The sequence below is a fragment of the Phyllostomus hastatus genome, unplaced genomic scaffold (assembly GCF_019186645.2).
Source record: "Phyllostomus hastatus isolate PE091 unplaced genomic scaffold, TTU_PhHast_1.1 phas_scaffold_60, whole genome shotgun sequence".
Classification (NCBI taxonomy): Eukaryota; Metazoa; Chordata; class Mammalia; order Chiroptera; family Phyllostomidae; genus Phyllostomus; species Phyllostomus hastatus.
Window position 1 is genome coordinate 11,977,626 of NW_025334038.1, and position 18,704 is coordinate 11,996,329.

An 18,704-nucleotide genomic window follows, 5' to 3' on the forward strand; every position below is an offset into this window, starting at 1 on the left:
TGGATGTAGGTCCTTGCCTTTCATGACTTGGAATACTTCTTTCAAGCCCCTTCTTGCCTGCAAGGTCTCTTTTGAGAAATCAGCTGACAGTCTGATGGGAACTTCTTTGTAGGTTACTGTCTTCTAATCTCTTGCTGCTTCTAGGATTCTCTCCTTCATTTTTACCTTGGCTAATATAATTATGATGTGCCTTGATGTGTTCCTCCTTAGGTCGAACTTCTTTGGGACTCTCTGAGCTTCCTGGACTTCTTGGAAGTCTATTTCCTTTGCCAGAATGGAGAAGTTCTCCTTTATTATTTGTTCAAATAACTTTTCTACTTGTTGCTCTTTCTCTTCTCCTTCTGGTACCCCTATAATTCGGATGTTGGAAAGTTTAAAGATGTACTAGAGGTTCCTAAACCTCTCCTCATTTTTTTGAATTCTTGTTTCTTCCTTCTTTTCTGTTTGGTTGTTTCTTTCTTCCTTCTTGTCCACTCTAATAATTTGAGTCCCAGTTTTCTTCCCATCACTATTGGTTCTCTGTGCATTTGCCTTCATTTCACTTAGTGTAGCCTTCATTTTTTCATCTAATTTGTGACCAAATTCAACCAATTCTGTGAGCATCCTGATTACCAGTGTTTTGAGCTGTGCATCTGATAGGTTGGCTGTCTCTTGGTCGCTTAGTTGTATTTGCTGTGGAGCTTTGATCTCTTCTTTCATTTGGGCCATTTTTTTTTCTTGTCACGCCTGTTATGTATGCGGGGCGGAGCCTTAGGTGTTCACCAGGCAGGGAAACCCAGTCACTGGGTTGTGGTGCTATATGTGGGGGCAGGGTCCAAAAGGGAACAGTGGCGCTTGCTCTCTCTTTCGGATTTCAGTCCCTTCCGCCGCTTCCCCCAAGCAAACTGGGCCTTTCTGGTGCTGATTCCTGGGTGTATGGGCTTGTGTACATTCAGGACCCTGTAGGTCTCTCCAGCAAACTCTCCTGTGAGGCTGGGAATCTCTCCCACTGCCTCAACCCCCACAGGTGTTTTCAAATGGTGTTTTGAGGCTTTATTTTTCTGGCACTAGGACCCTGGGTTGCACGGTCTGTCTCACTCCCCAGGTTCACCTGGTTTATCTGCACGTGAATGTGGCACCGCCCTGTCAGCCAGCCGCCTTGTGAGTAGTGCCTCGCTTCACAATCACCACCTTGCTGGGTCTGCCCATTTCCACCCCATGCCCAGGGTCTGCCTGCTGCGGTTTTATGCACCCGGGATTACACACCTGGTGGCACCAGTTTTTGTGCCACAACCCCTCTCCACCTGGCTGCCCAACTCTGCCCTTCCTACCAGTCTGGATGAATGTGTCTATTTTAACTCCTTGGTTGTCTGTCTTCCATACAGTTAAATCTTCTATCAGTTCTGGTTGTTATTTTGTTTCTAAATTGTTCTTGTCCTTATTTTGGTTGTGTGAGGAGGCACAGTGTGTCTACCTATGCCTCCATCTTGGCCAGAAGTCTATTATTATTGTTGTTGTTGTTGTTGTTGTTGTTGTTATATGGATTTTAGAGACGGAGAGAGAGACATCGATGTGTCTTGATGTGTTATCCCACCCATTCATGCATTCATTGGTTGATTCTTGTATGTACCCTGACCAGGGATTAAACCCTCAACCTTGGCATATTGGGGAAACACTTTAACCAAGTAAGCTGCTCAGCCAGGGCTGAATCACAAGCTTTTTAGCTCTTTCAAATCCCTGTGCTATCCCCCTCAGTCATCAGTGTAGCCAAGATGCATGGGGGTAAGATGGGCTGGAGGAACCAGCCAGTTTCTCTGTTGTTTTGCCCTCCTAGTAATGGTGCCTTTGGACTTCTATGGAGTCCTCAGGACTTCCTGGAGACCCCAGGACTGGTCGCAGAGTGCAGCCTCTATTCAGGGGAACAAAACTGATTCTGTAGTACCAGTTTTTAGATTAGCAGATTTGCTCTGCAACTTGACACCAAGGGAGAAGGGATGTGAGCTCTGGGAGGCTATGGGGCAATAGGGCTCCATGGCTTTGTCTGTCTGCCTGGATTCCCAGCCATCTGACAACCATGGTTGCACCCCCATTCTGTGTTCATCCTGGGTCTTGCTTGGCTCAGCTGCAGCTCATGCTGCTCACACCTGTAGGAATGCCACGAAATGAATCTCTTTGCTTCTCTAGGCTGAGTCCCATCATGATCTCCTGGCTGCAGGGCTGCATCTGTGGCTCATCTCAGCCCTTGTCACCTTCCCCTTTTGCTGTTGCTTGCCCACGTTCAATGTTTCAATGCACAATGCACGGATCTCTCAAGGCATACTTTGCATTGAGCAGGGAATCGTTTGAGTGGTAACAGCTGTTCAAACTGTAGGACCTTAAAGGGGATTTCTCAGGCCACCGTTCTCTTCTGATGTCATTCTGTTGCTTTTTTGCTTAACATGCCTTTTCATATGCAATATCTTCCTGCTTGTCCCGGTTAATGCTCATGCTCCTCTCCAAAGGTAACACCTTCCTTTGTGCATAAGATTCCATCATCTATATTCATTGTATCTTATTTTGGTTTCATTCTGTTAAGAGTATGTTTGTTACTATTTTACTTTTTACTATTGTTTAATCAGTAAGTATAAATATTGAGTGCTCACTTTTTTGTCTTGGCTGTGTGATAGCTGGGTATGGGTGTTTTAGGGAGAGGGGTTGTTTGTCTAATGAGGGTTAATGTTTCTAACTTCATTAAAAAGCACACCATATTTCAGTGTTTCTTAAAGGCATGCATAAACCATGAGCAAACAGTTAACAGAACAGTTTTATACTATGTGTAGTGTTCTAGTGATGCTGAATAAGGCAATGAAAAAGTTATGAGATTAATGAGAGAACTTCTTATGGAAGATACTTTCTTTTGAAGTGCATGGCATTCTTAATTTTCAATAGCTCCACTATTACTTGTTTCCATTCATTTGTGCTGCTTCTGAGTGAAGTACTTAAAATAGTCATTTTTCTCCTTTCACAATCTTTAAAATCTAGAATTTCTAATTTTCACTGCTCTTTTACTTGTAAATTTTTTGGTTCTCCGCCAGTATTCTGTTCTACTTCATTTTCTACTTTTCACTCTGTGTACAGTATCCAGCCACTCCTATTTCCTGTTCCTTAAACAGATTAGTCACCTTTTACTTTTTTCTATATTTTTTTTCTTTCTTTAAGTCCAGTGTCACTAACTCCTGTCAGTCAGGATTAATTTCTTCCTCTTATTTTTATAAGATCCTATTTATTCTGCTATTCTGATGTGGTGTCATCACTAAGAATACCTAATTTCAAACATAGGAGCTGTGTCACCCACCAGATATATCCTGTTTACTACCCTCTGTAACAAATGACTAAGTGCTGGGGCAATGATTTTAGATGTCGTTATATTGTCTTCAAAGTGTGCATGATGTTTTTGTGGAGGTATACATACATATGTATGTATTATGTATGTGTATCTCTATTAGTAGTAGTCATGGATATTAAGGGAGATTCAGTTGCATTCAGGAATCTGAAATATCACTAGAAATTCACTGATGCAAATTCGGTGGTATAGTGTCCCCGTGAGTCTACATTACGTCACTACAACATAAAATCTACAGTGAAAGCTTTCTGTGTAAGACTTTCTTAAGAGAGGATTTTAGGCAGGAAACCTCCAAGATGCATCTCCAAAAATTAGTAAATATATTTTTCATTTAAAGGCCTTTATTTAAATACTCATACTTTTAAAGTTTTCACATGGAATTTTTAAAATAATTAACTATTCAGTGATTTCATTTTATTTTTTTAAAGATTTTATTTATCAAGTAATTAGAAAAACAGCTTCTTGAAGCTTCTTGGGAGATATTTCTTAGGGTATTTTTTTAAGACAAATTATATTACACTGAAGTCTGCCAGGTATCTACATTTTTCTTTTAAATTTTAGTGGACTGTAATTCTAACAAGTCCATTGTAAAAAGTTACTTTCTCAGTTTATAAAGAACTGAGCCCAGATTCTAATGCTGCTGCTGTGTGTGTGCGTGTGTGTTCCGAGGTGACATTTCCAACACAAGAAAACATTATACTCATATCCCATTTTCACTTCTGCCCCTTTATTTTCCTAAGGGTAAAATTGTGTTGGTGTGTTAGGGTAAGAATTCAAAATACTTGTCATTTCATAAACTAGAAATAGGATTGATTGTTAATTATTATGCTAAAAAGCAAGAAATAAGTTTCTTCTGCTCTACCTTTATCTGCCTACAAAATTAAGTATTCTAGGACATTTATAGGGAGAAAGGTTTAGGAAACAGCATATTATCAATCACTTATTACATTAGAATATACATTTTTAATGAAAAGTTAGATTGGTGAGAAGTCATTTGAAATACGACCATAAAGTACTATGGCCATAGATACAGCATCATTTTCCAAAACCCTTCACTATTAAAGGATTCACTGTAGCTGCATTTTTACTTTGTTGTGGTTAATATGGTTCTTAGTTACCAGATATACTTCGTATTTATGTCTTTAGAGAAGGTCGATGCTAGAGTTTATTCAATTATTTAGTCATTGAACAGAATCATCAAAGCTCCTGGGTAACTATAGTGATGCTGTTGTTTACAATTAATACCTGAGATGGGATCTATGCCATTTCTTTTGCTTTAGGGATTAATAAGGATGAAAATGAAAGCTGGTATTAATTAGATAGCAAAATATTTATGGAGTTGTCAGAGAAATCATTTCACTGACCTTTAGTTATAGAAATTTGTATCTCTGTACAAATGCTATATAGTTTTGTTTCATCCTTGTAGAAACTTAAGTACCCTGAAGTTGAAAGATTATTTTTATCTGTTTTGTTTTTTTTTTTTTCAAATAAAGGCTTGTTATAGCTTGTAATAATTTACATAAGTCTTGAACTAATTGGTTTACCTAAAGGAATCTTCTAAGGATCAGGAGACAAAATTTAATCATATTCACTACTAAAATTTATCATTGTGGATTCTTTTTTAAATAACTGATAAATTCACTTGATAAAAGTAAATGTATACTCTTAACTGACTGCTTAAATTACATACCATCAAGGCCTTTGCCTTAGGGAAGAGTTGTCCTCTTCCCTTCGATACGTGACTTCTGGCAGTTTACTTAATCTCTTTTTTTTTTAAGTATATTTTATTGATTATGCTATTACAGTTGTCCCAATTATTTTCTCCCCTTTACCTCCTCCTCCCTGCACCTATCCCCGTCATTTTATGTCCTTAGCTTGTACATAATAAGCTCTTTTACTTCTGCATTTCCTATAATATTCTTAACCTCCCCCTGCCTATTTTCTGCCTACGTATTATGCTTTTTAAAAAAATATTTTATTGATTTTGCTATTACAGTTGTCCCCTCCACCCTGTACACCCCTTCCCACCGTATTCCTCCCCCCATCCTTAGTTCTAGTCTGTGGGTCATACATGTAAGTTGTGTAGCTTCTCCATTTCCCATACTATATTTAACCTCCCCATCTATTTTCTGCCTGCCAATTATGCTTCTTATTCCCTGTACCTTTTCCCCCATTTCTTCTTCCTCCCCTTCCCCAGTGATAACCCTCTATGTGATCTCCATTTCTGTGATTCTGTTCCTGTTCTGGTTATTTGCTTGCTTTTTTTCAGTTTCAGTTGTTGATAGTTGTAAGTTTGTTGTCATTTTACTGTTCATAATTTTTGATCTTCTATTTCTTAGATAAGTCCCTTTAACATTTCGTGTAATAAGGGCTTGGTGGTGATGAACTCCTTTAACTTGACCTTATCTGGGAAGTACTTTATCTGCCCTTCCATTCTAAATGATAGCTTTGCTGAACAGAGTAATCTTGGATGTAGGTACTTGCCTTTCATGACCTCAAAAACTTCTTTCTAGCCCCTTCTTGCCTGCAAGGTTTCTTTTGAGAAATCAGCTGATGGTCTGATGGGAACTCCTTTGTAGGTAACTGTTAACTGTCTCCTTTCCTCTTGCTGCTTTTAAGATTCTCTCCTTATCTTCAATTTTGGGTAATTTAATTATGATGTGTATTGGTGCCTTCCTCCTTGGATCCAACTTCTTTGGGCCTCTCTGAGCATCCTGACTTTCATGTCTATTTCCTTTGCCAGCTTGGGGAAGTTTTCCTTCATTATTTGTTCAAATAAGTTTTCAATTTCTTGCTGTGCCTCTTTTCCTTTTCGGCACCCCTATTATTCGGATGTAGGAGTGCTTGAAGTTTTCCCAGAGGTTCCTATGCCTCTCTTCATTTATTTTGAATTCTTATTTGTTCATTCCCTTCCAGTTGGATGTTTATTTCTTCCTTTTGTTCCAAATCGCTGAGTCCCAGTTTCCTTCCCTTCACTGTTGGTTCCCTGTATGTTTTGCTTTATTTCACTTTGCATAGCCTTCACTTCTTCCTTTACTTTGTGGCAGTACTCAGTCATTTCTGTGAGCATCCTGATTACCGGTGTTTTGGACTCTGCATCTGATAGGTTGTCTATGTCCTCGTTGCTTAGACTTTTTATGGGGTTTTTATCTGTTCTTTCATCTGGGCCATTTTTCTTTGTCTCAACGCACCTGTTATGTGCTAAGGGGGTGGAGCCTTATGTATTTGCCAGGGTGGGGCAACTGTCTTTGCTGTGTTGGATGCTGTCTGTGGGAGAGGGGTTAGAGAGGGAACAATACCACTTTCTTGGCTCTTCTCCTGCTTTCCCTCACTTCCCACCAGCTGATTGTGCCCTTTAAGGTGTTGATTTGCAGGTGGGTAGGTTTGTGTACGTTTTAGGACCCTGTGGGCCTCTCCGACAGACTTATATGAGACTGGAAGTTTCCCTCACCAGTGCCGCAACCCCCACAGATTTTTTACAGCCAGGGGTTTTCTTTAGTTTCCCATGCCGAAACCCTGGGTTTCAAGGCTTATCTCACTCCCTCATTGTTCCTCCTGGTCAATCTGCACATGAATGTGGGATTGCCTGCACAGTCTGCTGCCTTGCCTTGTTCTGCGTCCTCTCTGCCCAGGCTGCCTGTCTTTGGACTTTCACACAAGTGATTTTCTGGCAGTTCTGGTTGTTCTTTGTTTTTAAATTTGTTGTTATCCTTCTTTTGGTTGTGCAAGGAAGCAAAGCATATCTGCCTATGCCTCCATCTTGGCTGGACTCCACTGAACTTAGCAGGTTACTTAATCTCTTTCAGCATCTTTTTCTCTGTCTACTGACCTCAACAATACAATAAGGAAACAATCTAATAAATATTACTAAATAACTCCATTTTTCTTGTGTCTTTCGCACATTCCTAATGTAAGGATTTATATCTTAGTGTGATTATTGGGGGTAGTGCTTCCAGAAATGCCAGCTTTGTGAACATGCAACCTGCACAGTTACACAGGGCTCCATGCTTGGGGTAATGTTCTATTACCAATGCAAAATTCTCCATAATTTTTTAACAAGAGCCCAATGTTTTCCTTTTGCACCGGGCCCCACAAATTACTTAGCTATTCCTGGTCCCTAGAAAGCAGTTGTCATAATAGATTGTAATATATACTAAATATTAATAGTAATTATCTGTATAAACCAAGTCTGTGATCCTGTAAATCTGTACTGCAAAGGAAATGTTTGCAGACAAATGTAATTTGAATGTATTTTAAAGGGAAAAAAAAGTTGCCAACTTGTACTACCTACATAGTAAACTTTTTAAATGTTTGCTGTCATACTAAAAGGTTTATTGAGATTTGGTGTTTAAAGAAAATTTTATCATTTTAGAACACAAAGTACTTCATACAGTACAAAAACATCCTACTAGATGAAATAAAATGTATTCAAATCAGGATTTAACTGATTGTGCCATTACAGGTTATCAAGTTATGCCCAACCAGCAGCAAAACTACCAAGGAATAGTTGGACTTTCGCAACCCCAGAGTCAGACCCTCATTGGTGGCCAACCCAACGGCATTGGAAATCAGATTCAAGGAGTGGTCATCCCCTATCCTTCAGTGCCAACATATCAGGTACATTATCACTCACCTACTTTGGGTAGAGGTAATTTTTGAGTAGATAAAATATATAGGTACAGTGCGTCTTTCTTCTTTTAAAATAGGGATAATGCTCTGTAATACATAATTTCATAGTCTTAAGAGTTTTATTAGTCATAGCAGCTTTATTTTATCTTCATTTTATTACTTCATTCACTTCACTAATTTATAGGAAAAATGTCCGAACAACTTTGAGATTGACAAGTAAATTTTGTCTGGCATTGACTGTGTTTCCAACTACATAATTATTTGAACAAGTGTCTTATTCTATAATTTAGGTCCTTGGAAAGTCTCTTTTGAGAAAAGAGTGGACTGGAAGGGAAAATAGAAATAGAAGTAGTTATTGGGGATAATTAGGTAGAATACAGACTGTAATCCATGTTCATAGAATAGAGATTGTGCAGTTGCCCCTGCTGAAACAGATTTTTTTTCACCACCTCAATCCCAAAAGGAATGTCATGGATTAAAAATGACATGGATTTTAACTTCTAGTTCTAAAATGGAAATACCTACTGTATTATAAATAATAAGTCATATTTTTAGTATAATGTGCCACATTTTCAGAAATTTGTTTTACTTCCCTTCATCTTTCTGGAATAACTACAAATGGGTTTGTTTTATTAGCCTCTTGGTTTTCTATAACTGAGTCTAATGTTAAATCCAAAGATGATTTTCATTCATCTCAACAAGGTAAAAACAATCTAGTTGAAAAGGTAAATGTACATGTATTTTATCTAAACATGTAGACAAATTTGTGGTAGTGTATAGACCAATAACTGAAAGAATCATGAAATACGGCCATGAGCAGATAAGGACTTAATATAGAATTCTTCTGGGAAGATAGAAATCTTAAACTATCTCTTAAATGAAAATTACAAACAAATTGGTTAGGAAAACATTCTGGGGATAGAGAAGTATATGAGCAGATACTATGATGTTCTATTAAATTCCAGAAAATTAAAATTAAAATGTGAAATTGTCAAGGACTGTTGAGCACTAAAGAGTATGTCTAGTCTTGAAGCCCCCTAATTATAGAAAGCAACTAAAGAAAAAGAGAACCAGATACATTATGAAACTTGATTTTGCATATTTCTTTTCTCATGTTTTCCATGTGTTTTCATTCATATCCTCTGTGTGTGAGCCCAGGTACATGAGACTGTCCATGCCCTACTTTATTCATAGCTAGTCATTAGGACCAGTGCCATATCAGGGACTCTCCCTTCTCAAGGACCCTGGTCATGCTACCTAATCCAGTAAATTGAGCATCTATTGGAGAAGATGCCCAGGCACTGTGTAAATCAGATTTGCCCTTGACCTTTAGTAGCTCTCAGCCTAGGGCAAGAAATATAACTTTTAAATAAACTACAACCTTGTTAATGTAGTTTTAAAAAATGGAGCTAGATATTAAAAATGCCTCAGAGCAAAGTTATAGTTTCTATTGCATACATTTTCACAAGCTATAAATTATTTTCCCATGTTATTTCATGTAGTCTTCACACTGGGTAAATGATTGTGAGAAGTGTTGCTCTGAAGAGCAGTGAATGACAGCCTCTTTATACGTTCACCTACATTGAGTAGATGAGCTAGATGACCTAGGTGGTGATAAACTGTAACCTACAAAAAAGGCCAGAAAAGTCATCTGTCCTCAGCAGAGTGTATTCCATAGCTGTACATTCTGAAATACTGATCCCTCTTTCTTTTTTGGTATATCAGTTTCTTTTCTTTACTACTAATTACAGATTTATTCTATAGCTTAAATCATCTAGATTGAGTTGTGTCATTTCCCTAAGTCTACCCTATATATGTATTAACTCAAATACAGTCAGAGATAATATCAGAACATTAACACTGCCTCAGTAGACAAAAAGACTGAAATGTATTGTTATACAGAGTTGGATCCATCAAACCAGTAAGTTTCTCTTTGCAGTGGTTGAGACAAATTGAAAGTAATTAAGAGATTACTATGTATTTTGAAAGGACCAGTTACATTTCAGAAACATGCTGTATAGGCAAGGCTGAGAAGTTAATCATGAACTTATAAATCATGGAGCCCAGATATGCAGAACAGGGCATAGTGGTTAAAGAACTGAGACACCGGAGCCAGAGGGCATGGGTTCAAATCCTGACTTCCATACTTACTAGCTGTACAACCTTGGGCAAGTTACTTAACCTCAGTTTCCCCGTCTATAAACCAGGGATGATGATACAAGTATTTTACTAGGGTTGTGGGGACAGAAGTGTTAAGAACAGAACCTGAACATACAGTAAGTGTTCGATATTGTTAACTTTTATTGTCTTCTCTATTAGTAATATTGCTATCATTCTACTACTGTTAACATCATCATCATAATCATCAGAACCTTTTAGATTGGTTTTATTTACTAAAATCACTTCAATCTAACTGTAATGTTGTGGCATATTTTTAAACTAAGAATCCATTATGCCTGTGTAGTTTCTGTTTTAGAAATGATATAAATTAGAGAACTGAAATATAGAATTGAAGGCTCTATTGTGTTCATATGGTTTTTATGCAGATAATGTAGAAAACAGAGAATTGAAAGATCTACTGTTCACCAAAGTCTACTCTGCTAGAACCTGTAAATGGAGATTGTAATAAAGATAATCCTCCCCCTGAGATGTAGGTGACATTCCATTTTTTCAGTTAAGGAACTGGGACCTCAGAACAGTTATCATTTGCCCAGTGTTACAAAGATAGCAAAGTGATAAAGCTGTTATCAAATCTAAATATCTAAAGCTCTAAGGCTCACACTCTTTCTGATCCAGTGTATCTCTCAGGTACCCTGACTGGGTTTTTCTTAGTTCTACCCAAGGTAAACTGTATTACTCTTTCCATATCAAATGGTCGTCCTTATTTGAAAACAGTTTATTTCTTAAAATAACTTTTACTTAGGAACATAAGTCTATCTTTTAATAATAGAATGCAGCTAGCCTGCTGTACAATTGATTAATGCTAGCGAGAAACAATAGCTAGCTGAAAAGAACCTAGAAATAGAGTGGTAGTGTTATAGCCAACTTATCAGGACAGCCTGTTGACAATTACAGCTTATTCCTAACTGGTCCTACTTGAAAAGTTTTACGAAGGCTAAAGACATTAACATTTGCAAGGTTTTGAAGAACCTTTTCCTTTTAAATTGTCTTTCAAATTTTAGGTTTCACTGCCTCAAGGTTCTCAAGGAATTGCCCATCAGACTTATCAGCAGCCCGTTATTTTCCCTAGTCAACCTAACCAAGGATCTATGCCCACAGCAGGAATTCCAGTTTATTATAGTGTCATTCCACCTGGCCAACAAAATAATTTAAGGTGAGTATGACTAAGAAACCTAATTCTGTAGCTTCTCGTTTTTCATCAGGATATTGGTCTGTTGTTAATTTTAAAGTTGTCTCTGGGGCATTACCTCTGATCATTCTCTAATGTAGAATAGAAAAACTATTATACAATCTATTTTTCTACTGTTTCTTTTAACAGAATAAGTGTAAGTAAAGCATTCCATATATAAACTAAAGATTCAGATGTTTGTGTTAAAACTGGTCTCTTTTCACTTATCCAAGTAGAATAAAATAGTTGACCGTAGACCTTGGAGTTTAAAGCATTTGTTTGTTAATATTTAAGGATTTTGTAGGAGTTTGGTGAGAATATATTTCCTTTATATAATGTCAGCAGCAAAATACCATGCTGAAATTTTTTAGGCTCTGGGAGCTCACTTTTTATCAGTAAGGGGAAGGAGGAATATAAGAGAAGCAAATGATAGTAGCTCTATATTAAAGCAAGCTGTGAACTATTTCACTAGCTACTTGGAAGAGCAGAAGCCTCTCTGATGAACCTAATGTATTAAAAATAGTAATCTTTCTCTTAATTGGGTACTTTTAGTTTGTAGCTCAGAGTGTATTACAGTCCTTCATTTATTCTCATGACATCCCTGTAAGGTTGCCAGAGGGGCCTCAGTGCTCACACTAAGAAGGGGTCCTTAGTTATAGTTTCTGCTAAGAGGTAATACTCAGTTATGGCTACAGGTGGTATTTAGGGGTGAAGAGGGGATTGACATACTTGCTTCATTGAATCTGCTTAGGAAATGGGGACTTGGCTCTCATTTTATGTGTTGTCAGAAATACATACACTAGAGGAATTCACATAGCTCTTTGGCTGCCACAGATTGAAGACACAGGTTCTTTAAACAACAGGTTGTTTGTGAAACTTACAGGCAGCTTTGCAGTTTTATGTTGTGATGAGCCCCATGTCTTTTGAGGTAAAGTTGTTACACAATAAAAATAGAAATGTACACTACATTAGATTTTGCAGTTGTTGTGTAAGTTTGAGTTCTATTAATAGGGAGAAAATGCTCTCAACCGGAGCCTCTTTTTCTGATTTATTAAGTTTGAGGTCTATAATGTCAATTCAGTTTCTAAATTGTCAACTACAGGCAGAATTCTATGCTAAAACACATAAAATGGATATTGCAAAAATTGCTGAATTATTTGCTCTTTGAGGCAAAGTGTAACCTTTCATTTATTTGAGAGAAAATTATGAGATACCTATTTCTCTCAGCCTTTGTAGAGCAGAGGCTGAGAGAAATAGGTATTATTTACTACAGAGACCAAAAGACACCTGTTTGAATACGTTACTTCTGTAGCCTACAGGCATGGTGGAAGGGCTTCCATGAAGGCAGGAGACAAAGCCTATCAGAATCTATATAAAATGTTTATTCTATTATCAGTTCCTTGAAGCAAAAAAGATCTTGACTACCTGACTTCTGAGGGACCTGGACCTAGTAGTATGTGTGGAGGTGAAAGCACAATTCTCTACCGACCTTTGTTTTTGGTCTTGTTTTAAGCATGATGGCAGAATCCAGAAGCTATCAAGTAGACACTAATGACTACACTTTGAATGAACCACACGTATTTTTAGCCCCTGGGCCTGTTTTTCAAAAAAAAAAAATTAGAGACCTATTCTTGGCCTGAGGAGTTGCTTAGAAGCACAGTAATTAAAAAATAACTGAGATTCCCCAACAACCTTCAACCTGAATCTTGTGGAACAGTGTTTGAAATTATTCAGTTCAGGACCATGACCTAGATAAGGCAGATATATTTGAAATAAGCTAGCTATGAATTGACAATAATGATTGGTTACCATGTAACAAACTGGCATTGATGTATTCCAATTAGATTACCAATGTTAGAAATAGGATGTGTTGCATATAAAGCAGGAATGTGTATCTGTCAGACTTGTAATCTACCTTTTAGACTACTTATTTGCTAGGAAATCAAGTCATACACAGAACTAAATAAGGACCCCTTTGGGTAAAAAAACATCTGTGTTAACTACTGACTCTTCTCAAAATATAATAGCATTCTGTTTTTAAGTATATTTTATTGATTATGTTATTATAATTGTCCCATTTTTTTTCTCCCCTATATCCCTGTGTCTTGGTCCTTCCTCCTTGGATCCAACTTTTTTGGGCCTCTCTGAGCATCCTGGACTTCCATGTCTGTTTCTTTTACCATATTGGGGAAGTTTTCCTTCATTATTTGTTCAAATAAGTTTTCAGTTTCTTGCTGTGCCTCTTCTCCTTCTGGCACCGCTGTGATTTGGATGTTGGAATGTTTAAAGTTGTGCCAGGGGTTCCTAAGCCTCTCCTCATTTTTTGAATTCTTGTTTCCTCACTCTGTTCCAGTTGAATATTTATTCCTTCCTTCTGGTCCAAATCCTTGATCTGAGTCCCAGTTTTCTTCCCTTCACTATTGGTTCCCTGTATAGTTTGCTTTATTTCACTTTGCATAGCCTTCACTTCTTCCTTTACTTTGTGGCAGTACTCAGTCATTTCTGTGAGCATCCTGATTACTGGTGTTTTGGACTCTGCATCTGATAGGTTGTCTAGGTCCTTGTCACTTAGCTCTTTTTCTGGAGTGTTGATCTGTCTTTCATTTGGGCCATTTTTCTTCTTCTCAAGGCACCTGTTACATTGTAAGGGGCAGAGCCTTAGGTTTTCACCAGGGTAGGCCAACCCACTTCTCTGCATTGTGGCTCTGTATGTGGGGGAGGGGTCAGAGAGGGAACATTGTTGCTTGTCTGGCTCTCCCCATGCTGTCAGTCACTTCCCCCACTACCTGCAAGTGAATTGCTTCTGTTGCTGGTTCACGGGTGGGTGGGTTTGTGTACATTCTAGGACCCTGTGGGTCTCTCCAACAGATTCTCTATGAGGCTGGGAGTTTCTCCTGCCACTGCAACCCCCAGAGGTTTTTACTGCCAGAGGTTTTGAGATTATTTCCCTGTACTGGAACCCTGGGTTGCTCAGTCTCTCTCTCTCCCCAGGTGTACTTCCCAGTTTATCCTCACACAAATGTGGGGCTAACAGGTCCACCAGCCACCTCAATACCCACCTGGTTCGCTGCCTTGCCTATTGTCTTCTCTGACCTGGCTACCTGTCTCCACCACTCCTACCCACCTGGGTGGATGGTTCTTCTTTAACTCCTTGGTTGTCAGACTTCCATACAGTTCAGGTTTTTTTGGCCTTTCTGGTTGATTTGTAGTTTTAAATGTGTTGTTCTTCTTTTGGTTGTGCAAAGAAGCAAAGCACATCTCCCTATGCCTCCATCTTGGCCTTCAGTCTGAATCTCTATAATAGCATTCTTTACAGAAATTTTTATTTCTAGTTCTTGGTAGTATTAATAAACAAATTACCATAATATTCAAATTTCCACTTAAAGGTCAACTGTTGGCATTTATTATTAATCGGATCATTAAATTGCCATCTAAGTATTAATATATACAGACCATCCCTTTGTAAGTCTAGATGTGCTAGCTTATATAAATTATATTTTATTTTACACTTTCCAGTGTATTTACATGCAGAGAAGAGGTTTGTATGAATATTTGCACACCTAGAACAGGCCTGGCTGAGATAGAAGCCTGCTAAATCCATACTGAATGAAAACACTTCTTTAACAGCAGAGGCCAACTTGCACATATGTGTCTGTACATGTATGTAATTAATTCCCATTTATATATTATATTATTGCCCTTAATGTTACTGCTTCTGTAACTTCTATATACTTTTTAAGTTTTTTATTAGATATTTTAATTACAAAATAAATTATCCTTGCTGACAGAAGTGGAGCAATCAGTATAAAGATGTGTAAAAGGAAAGCAAACTGTCACATTGCCACTCTGCTCCCACCTCCAGGTCACAAGTGCTCATAAGCTGGTATGCATTCTGTTTGTATTGGTTTGCTGTTCATACAAACATGCACATATAAATACACATATATTGGAATTGGTAGGGTAGGTTCTAATGAAATAGACATCATTTTGCATTTTTCCTTTATTAATATATTGTGAATAGCAGATGACTAAGTACTAGTCTAAAACATTGTGTTGTGGGGTGGGTTTCTTTGTTTGTTTGTCTGTCTGTTTGTTTGTTTGTTCATTTGTTTATAGGGAGGGAATGGGAAGAAAAAAGAGGGAGAGAAACATGAGTGTGTGATAGATATATCGGTTGGTTGCCTCTCACACACCCCTAGCTAGGGACCTGACCCACACCAGCCAGGGTTCCTCTAATTTCTTTAGAAACATAATTCTACATATGAGTTGATATTGTACAGGCAGCTTCTGTTCTAACCTCTCCCCACCCCATCCCTTCCACTTGTATAATTTCACATCCACACACAGGTTGTGTAACCCATGTTTCTATCCTAGTTTGTATCCTTTTGGACTTTTCTCTGCACCTAATTATATACTAACATAGATATGGGTACGAAAACATGAGCAAGATTAATTAGCACAAACACATGAAATGGAGTTTATAAATAATTTTACATATAAATTAGTCTAAAACTTGTTTTTTTATATGGTTGTATATGTTTACATATATGGTTATGGTATTGGTATATAGTGAAAGAATTTAGTCCATTCAAATTTAGTTTTATTACTGATATAGTAGTTTTTTTCTGCCAGTTTACATTTGTTTTTATTACTACACTGTACTTATAAGAGCATGCCCGATTGGTTGTTATGTCATTTTATCAGAAGCCAAAATGTATGCCATGTTCCTTGAGGCTCTTCCTCATGGAATCTCACTGATCTGATATAAGGCCATGAGAGGGTCTAAGGTAGCTACTTTTTTAGATAAGTGAATCTTGTGCCATTACACAATAATTATATGGAATGATGTGGTTATTAAGAACACAGCTTTGGAAACACAAAACCTGACTTCAAGCCTGTGTGACTTTAGGTAAGTTAGTCTTTTTGCACTTTGGTTTTCTTATTTGTAAAGTAGGAATAGTACCTCACAGGACTGGTGTGAGTGATTACATGTCTATACATTGGGTATGGAAATTCCATGTTCTAAAATATGTATATACTTGCCTATGCTCTTTTGTTTTATTTTGTCTTATCTTTATTATATTTTTCCCATTATTATTTAATCCTCTTCTGCTCCTCTGCCCACAGCAATTACCACACTATGGTCCATGTCCAGGAGTCCCTTTTCCTTTTTGCTCAATTCCTCCACTCCCTAACCTCTCCCACTACTCCTAGCTGTCATCCTACGCTCCATCTAATGAGTCTGTCCCCATTTTCCTTGTTAGTTGAGTTCATTAAATTCCACATATGTGTAAATCATAGGGTCTTAGTCTTTCTCTGACTGGCTTATTTCAGTTAGCATAATGTTCTCCAGGTCCATCCATACTGTCGAAAAGGGTAAAACTTTCAAGTAGTACTCCATTGTGTAAATGTCCCATACTTGTTTTATCCACTCATCTACTGATGGGACAAAGTAGAGTACACTAAAAATAGTTAAATTACTTATTGCTGATTCAGAACTCTAATCTTGAGTATCAGTGATTATATTGTGTTCCCACAGTATTTTGGAGCATGTTAGGGTTATTTCCATTTATAGATGCTTTTTGACTTATGATGGGGTTATAGTCTGAAAAATCCATCCTAAGTTAAAAATATCGTAAGTCAAAAATGATTTTAATATACCTAACCTACCAAACATCATACCTTAGCCTAGCCTACCTTAAACTCACATTAGCCTACAGTTGGGCAAAATCACCCAACCCAGCAAATACACTGCAGAATGTCAGTTATTTACCCTCTTTTTTTTTATGATTTTATTTATTTATTTTTAGGGAGGGAAGGGAGAGAGAGAGAGAGGGAGAGGGAGAGGGAGAGGGAGAGGGAGAGGGAGAGGGAGAGAGAGAGACATCAATGTGCTGTTGCCGGGGGTTATGGCCTGCAACCCAGGAATGTACCCTGGCTGGGAATTGAACCTGGGTCACTTTGGTTCCCAGCCCACGTTCAATCCACTGAGCTACGCCAGCCAGGGCTAGTTATTTACCCTTTTGATCATGTGCCTAACTGGAACTATGGCTCACCACCACTGCCCAGCATCAAAGAGAGTATCGTACAGCATATCACTAGCCTAGGAAAAGATAAAAATTCAGAATTTGAAGTACAGTTTCTACTGAATGCTTATCTCTTTTGCACCATGGTAAAATAAAAAAAATCGTAAGTTGAACTATCATAGGCTGAGGATCAAACTAAACTTATGGTCTCATTCCTTGCTGTTATTGTCAATGTAGTGGCTTTAAATCAGTTATTGGAGTTATCAGCGCTCAGGGGTTTTTTTTGGGGGGGTGCGGTTTGTGGGTTTTTTTGTTTTGTTTTTTTTTGTTTTTAAAGAAAGGCTATGAGTCAGATCCTGGAAGGCTCTACTATGAAAAGAGATTGTGGTATCTTTGAGGAGTTTGTCATATCAGTTTTATCAGTTCACATGCCCTTAGTGCTTACCTGCTTCGCAGCTCCATTCCAGATTATTGTGATGGATAGACAGTTCCTGGAAAAGCAAATAAGAAAGCTTGAAGAAACTGTGGAATATCCCTAGTTTGTCTTTAAGGCTGCAAATATTTTTTTTTGGGGGGGGGGGGATGTCATTCCCAGGTAGACTATATAGTAAAATGTGAATTTCTGTACTGTAACATTTTTTTCTGATTTAGTTGTGTGTTCTTTGTAGCCATAATCTACCTCTTTGTTCTTTTTTGGTATTCCAAACCAACACTTCTTCAATGACACTTTCTTTTGGGGATTGTATTATATTATCTCTGAGTTACACAAAGTAAAATGTGTATGTTGGTTGATTCTCATCCTGGATTGTATTAATGAATTTGCCTATTCACTGAAATGTATTTGTAACACCAAAATAGGTATTTACAAGCACTTTCTCAGCCTTTCACAAACATGCACAGACAACAAAAAAAATGAGTCACCTGGCTTGCACATTCTCAGCTGAGATCAAACAAGTTGACTACTCTGCCTCCTTAATTCAGCTTTCATTCTACAAACAAGTGTCTTTTTCACAGTCTATTCAGTGCCACAAGTTTTTCATTTTTTTACTATTATTTGGTAATCTCTCTGCTTAAAATGACCCCCAAGCATAATGCTGAAATTCTGTCTAGTTTTCCTCAAAATAAGAAGGTTGCAGTGTGTTTTATAGAGTATGTATGTTAGGACATGATCAGTTGACAAAAATATTGTGACTCAGTATTTGCTTATTCAGTGTTCACCTCGCTTTATAGAACATATCTGTTATGCATAAGGAGAATAAACTGAATTTTGTGCCTAATACTTTGTTAGGCACCAAAAGGTATGCAGAATGCACCAATAATGAGTTCATATTGTTATAGA

At 37.7% G+C, this 18,704-nt stretch overlaps 1 protein-coding gene across 7 annotated transcripts in view; it reads left to right on the forward strand.

Moving 5' to 3' along the window:
• The window catches only part of R3HDM1 (R3H domain containing 1), a 217,470-nt gene that overhangs the window by 162,051 nt on the left and 36,715 nt on the right, over positions 1-18,704 (forward strand). For all 7 annotated transcript variants that reach the window (XM_045826036.1, XM_045826041.1, XM_045826038.1 and 4 more), the window contains 2 exons: positions 7,824-7,978; positions 11,173-11,324. In XM_045826036.1, coding sequence (XP_045681992.1) covers positions 7,824-7,978; positions 11,173-11,324 — 307 coding nt within the window. The remainder of the gene's footprint in view (positions 1-7,823; positions 7,979-11,172; positions 11,325-18,704) is intronic.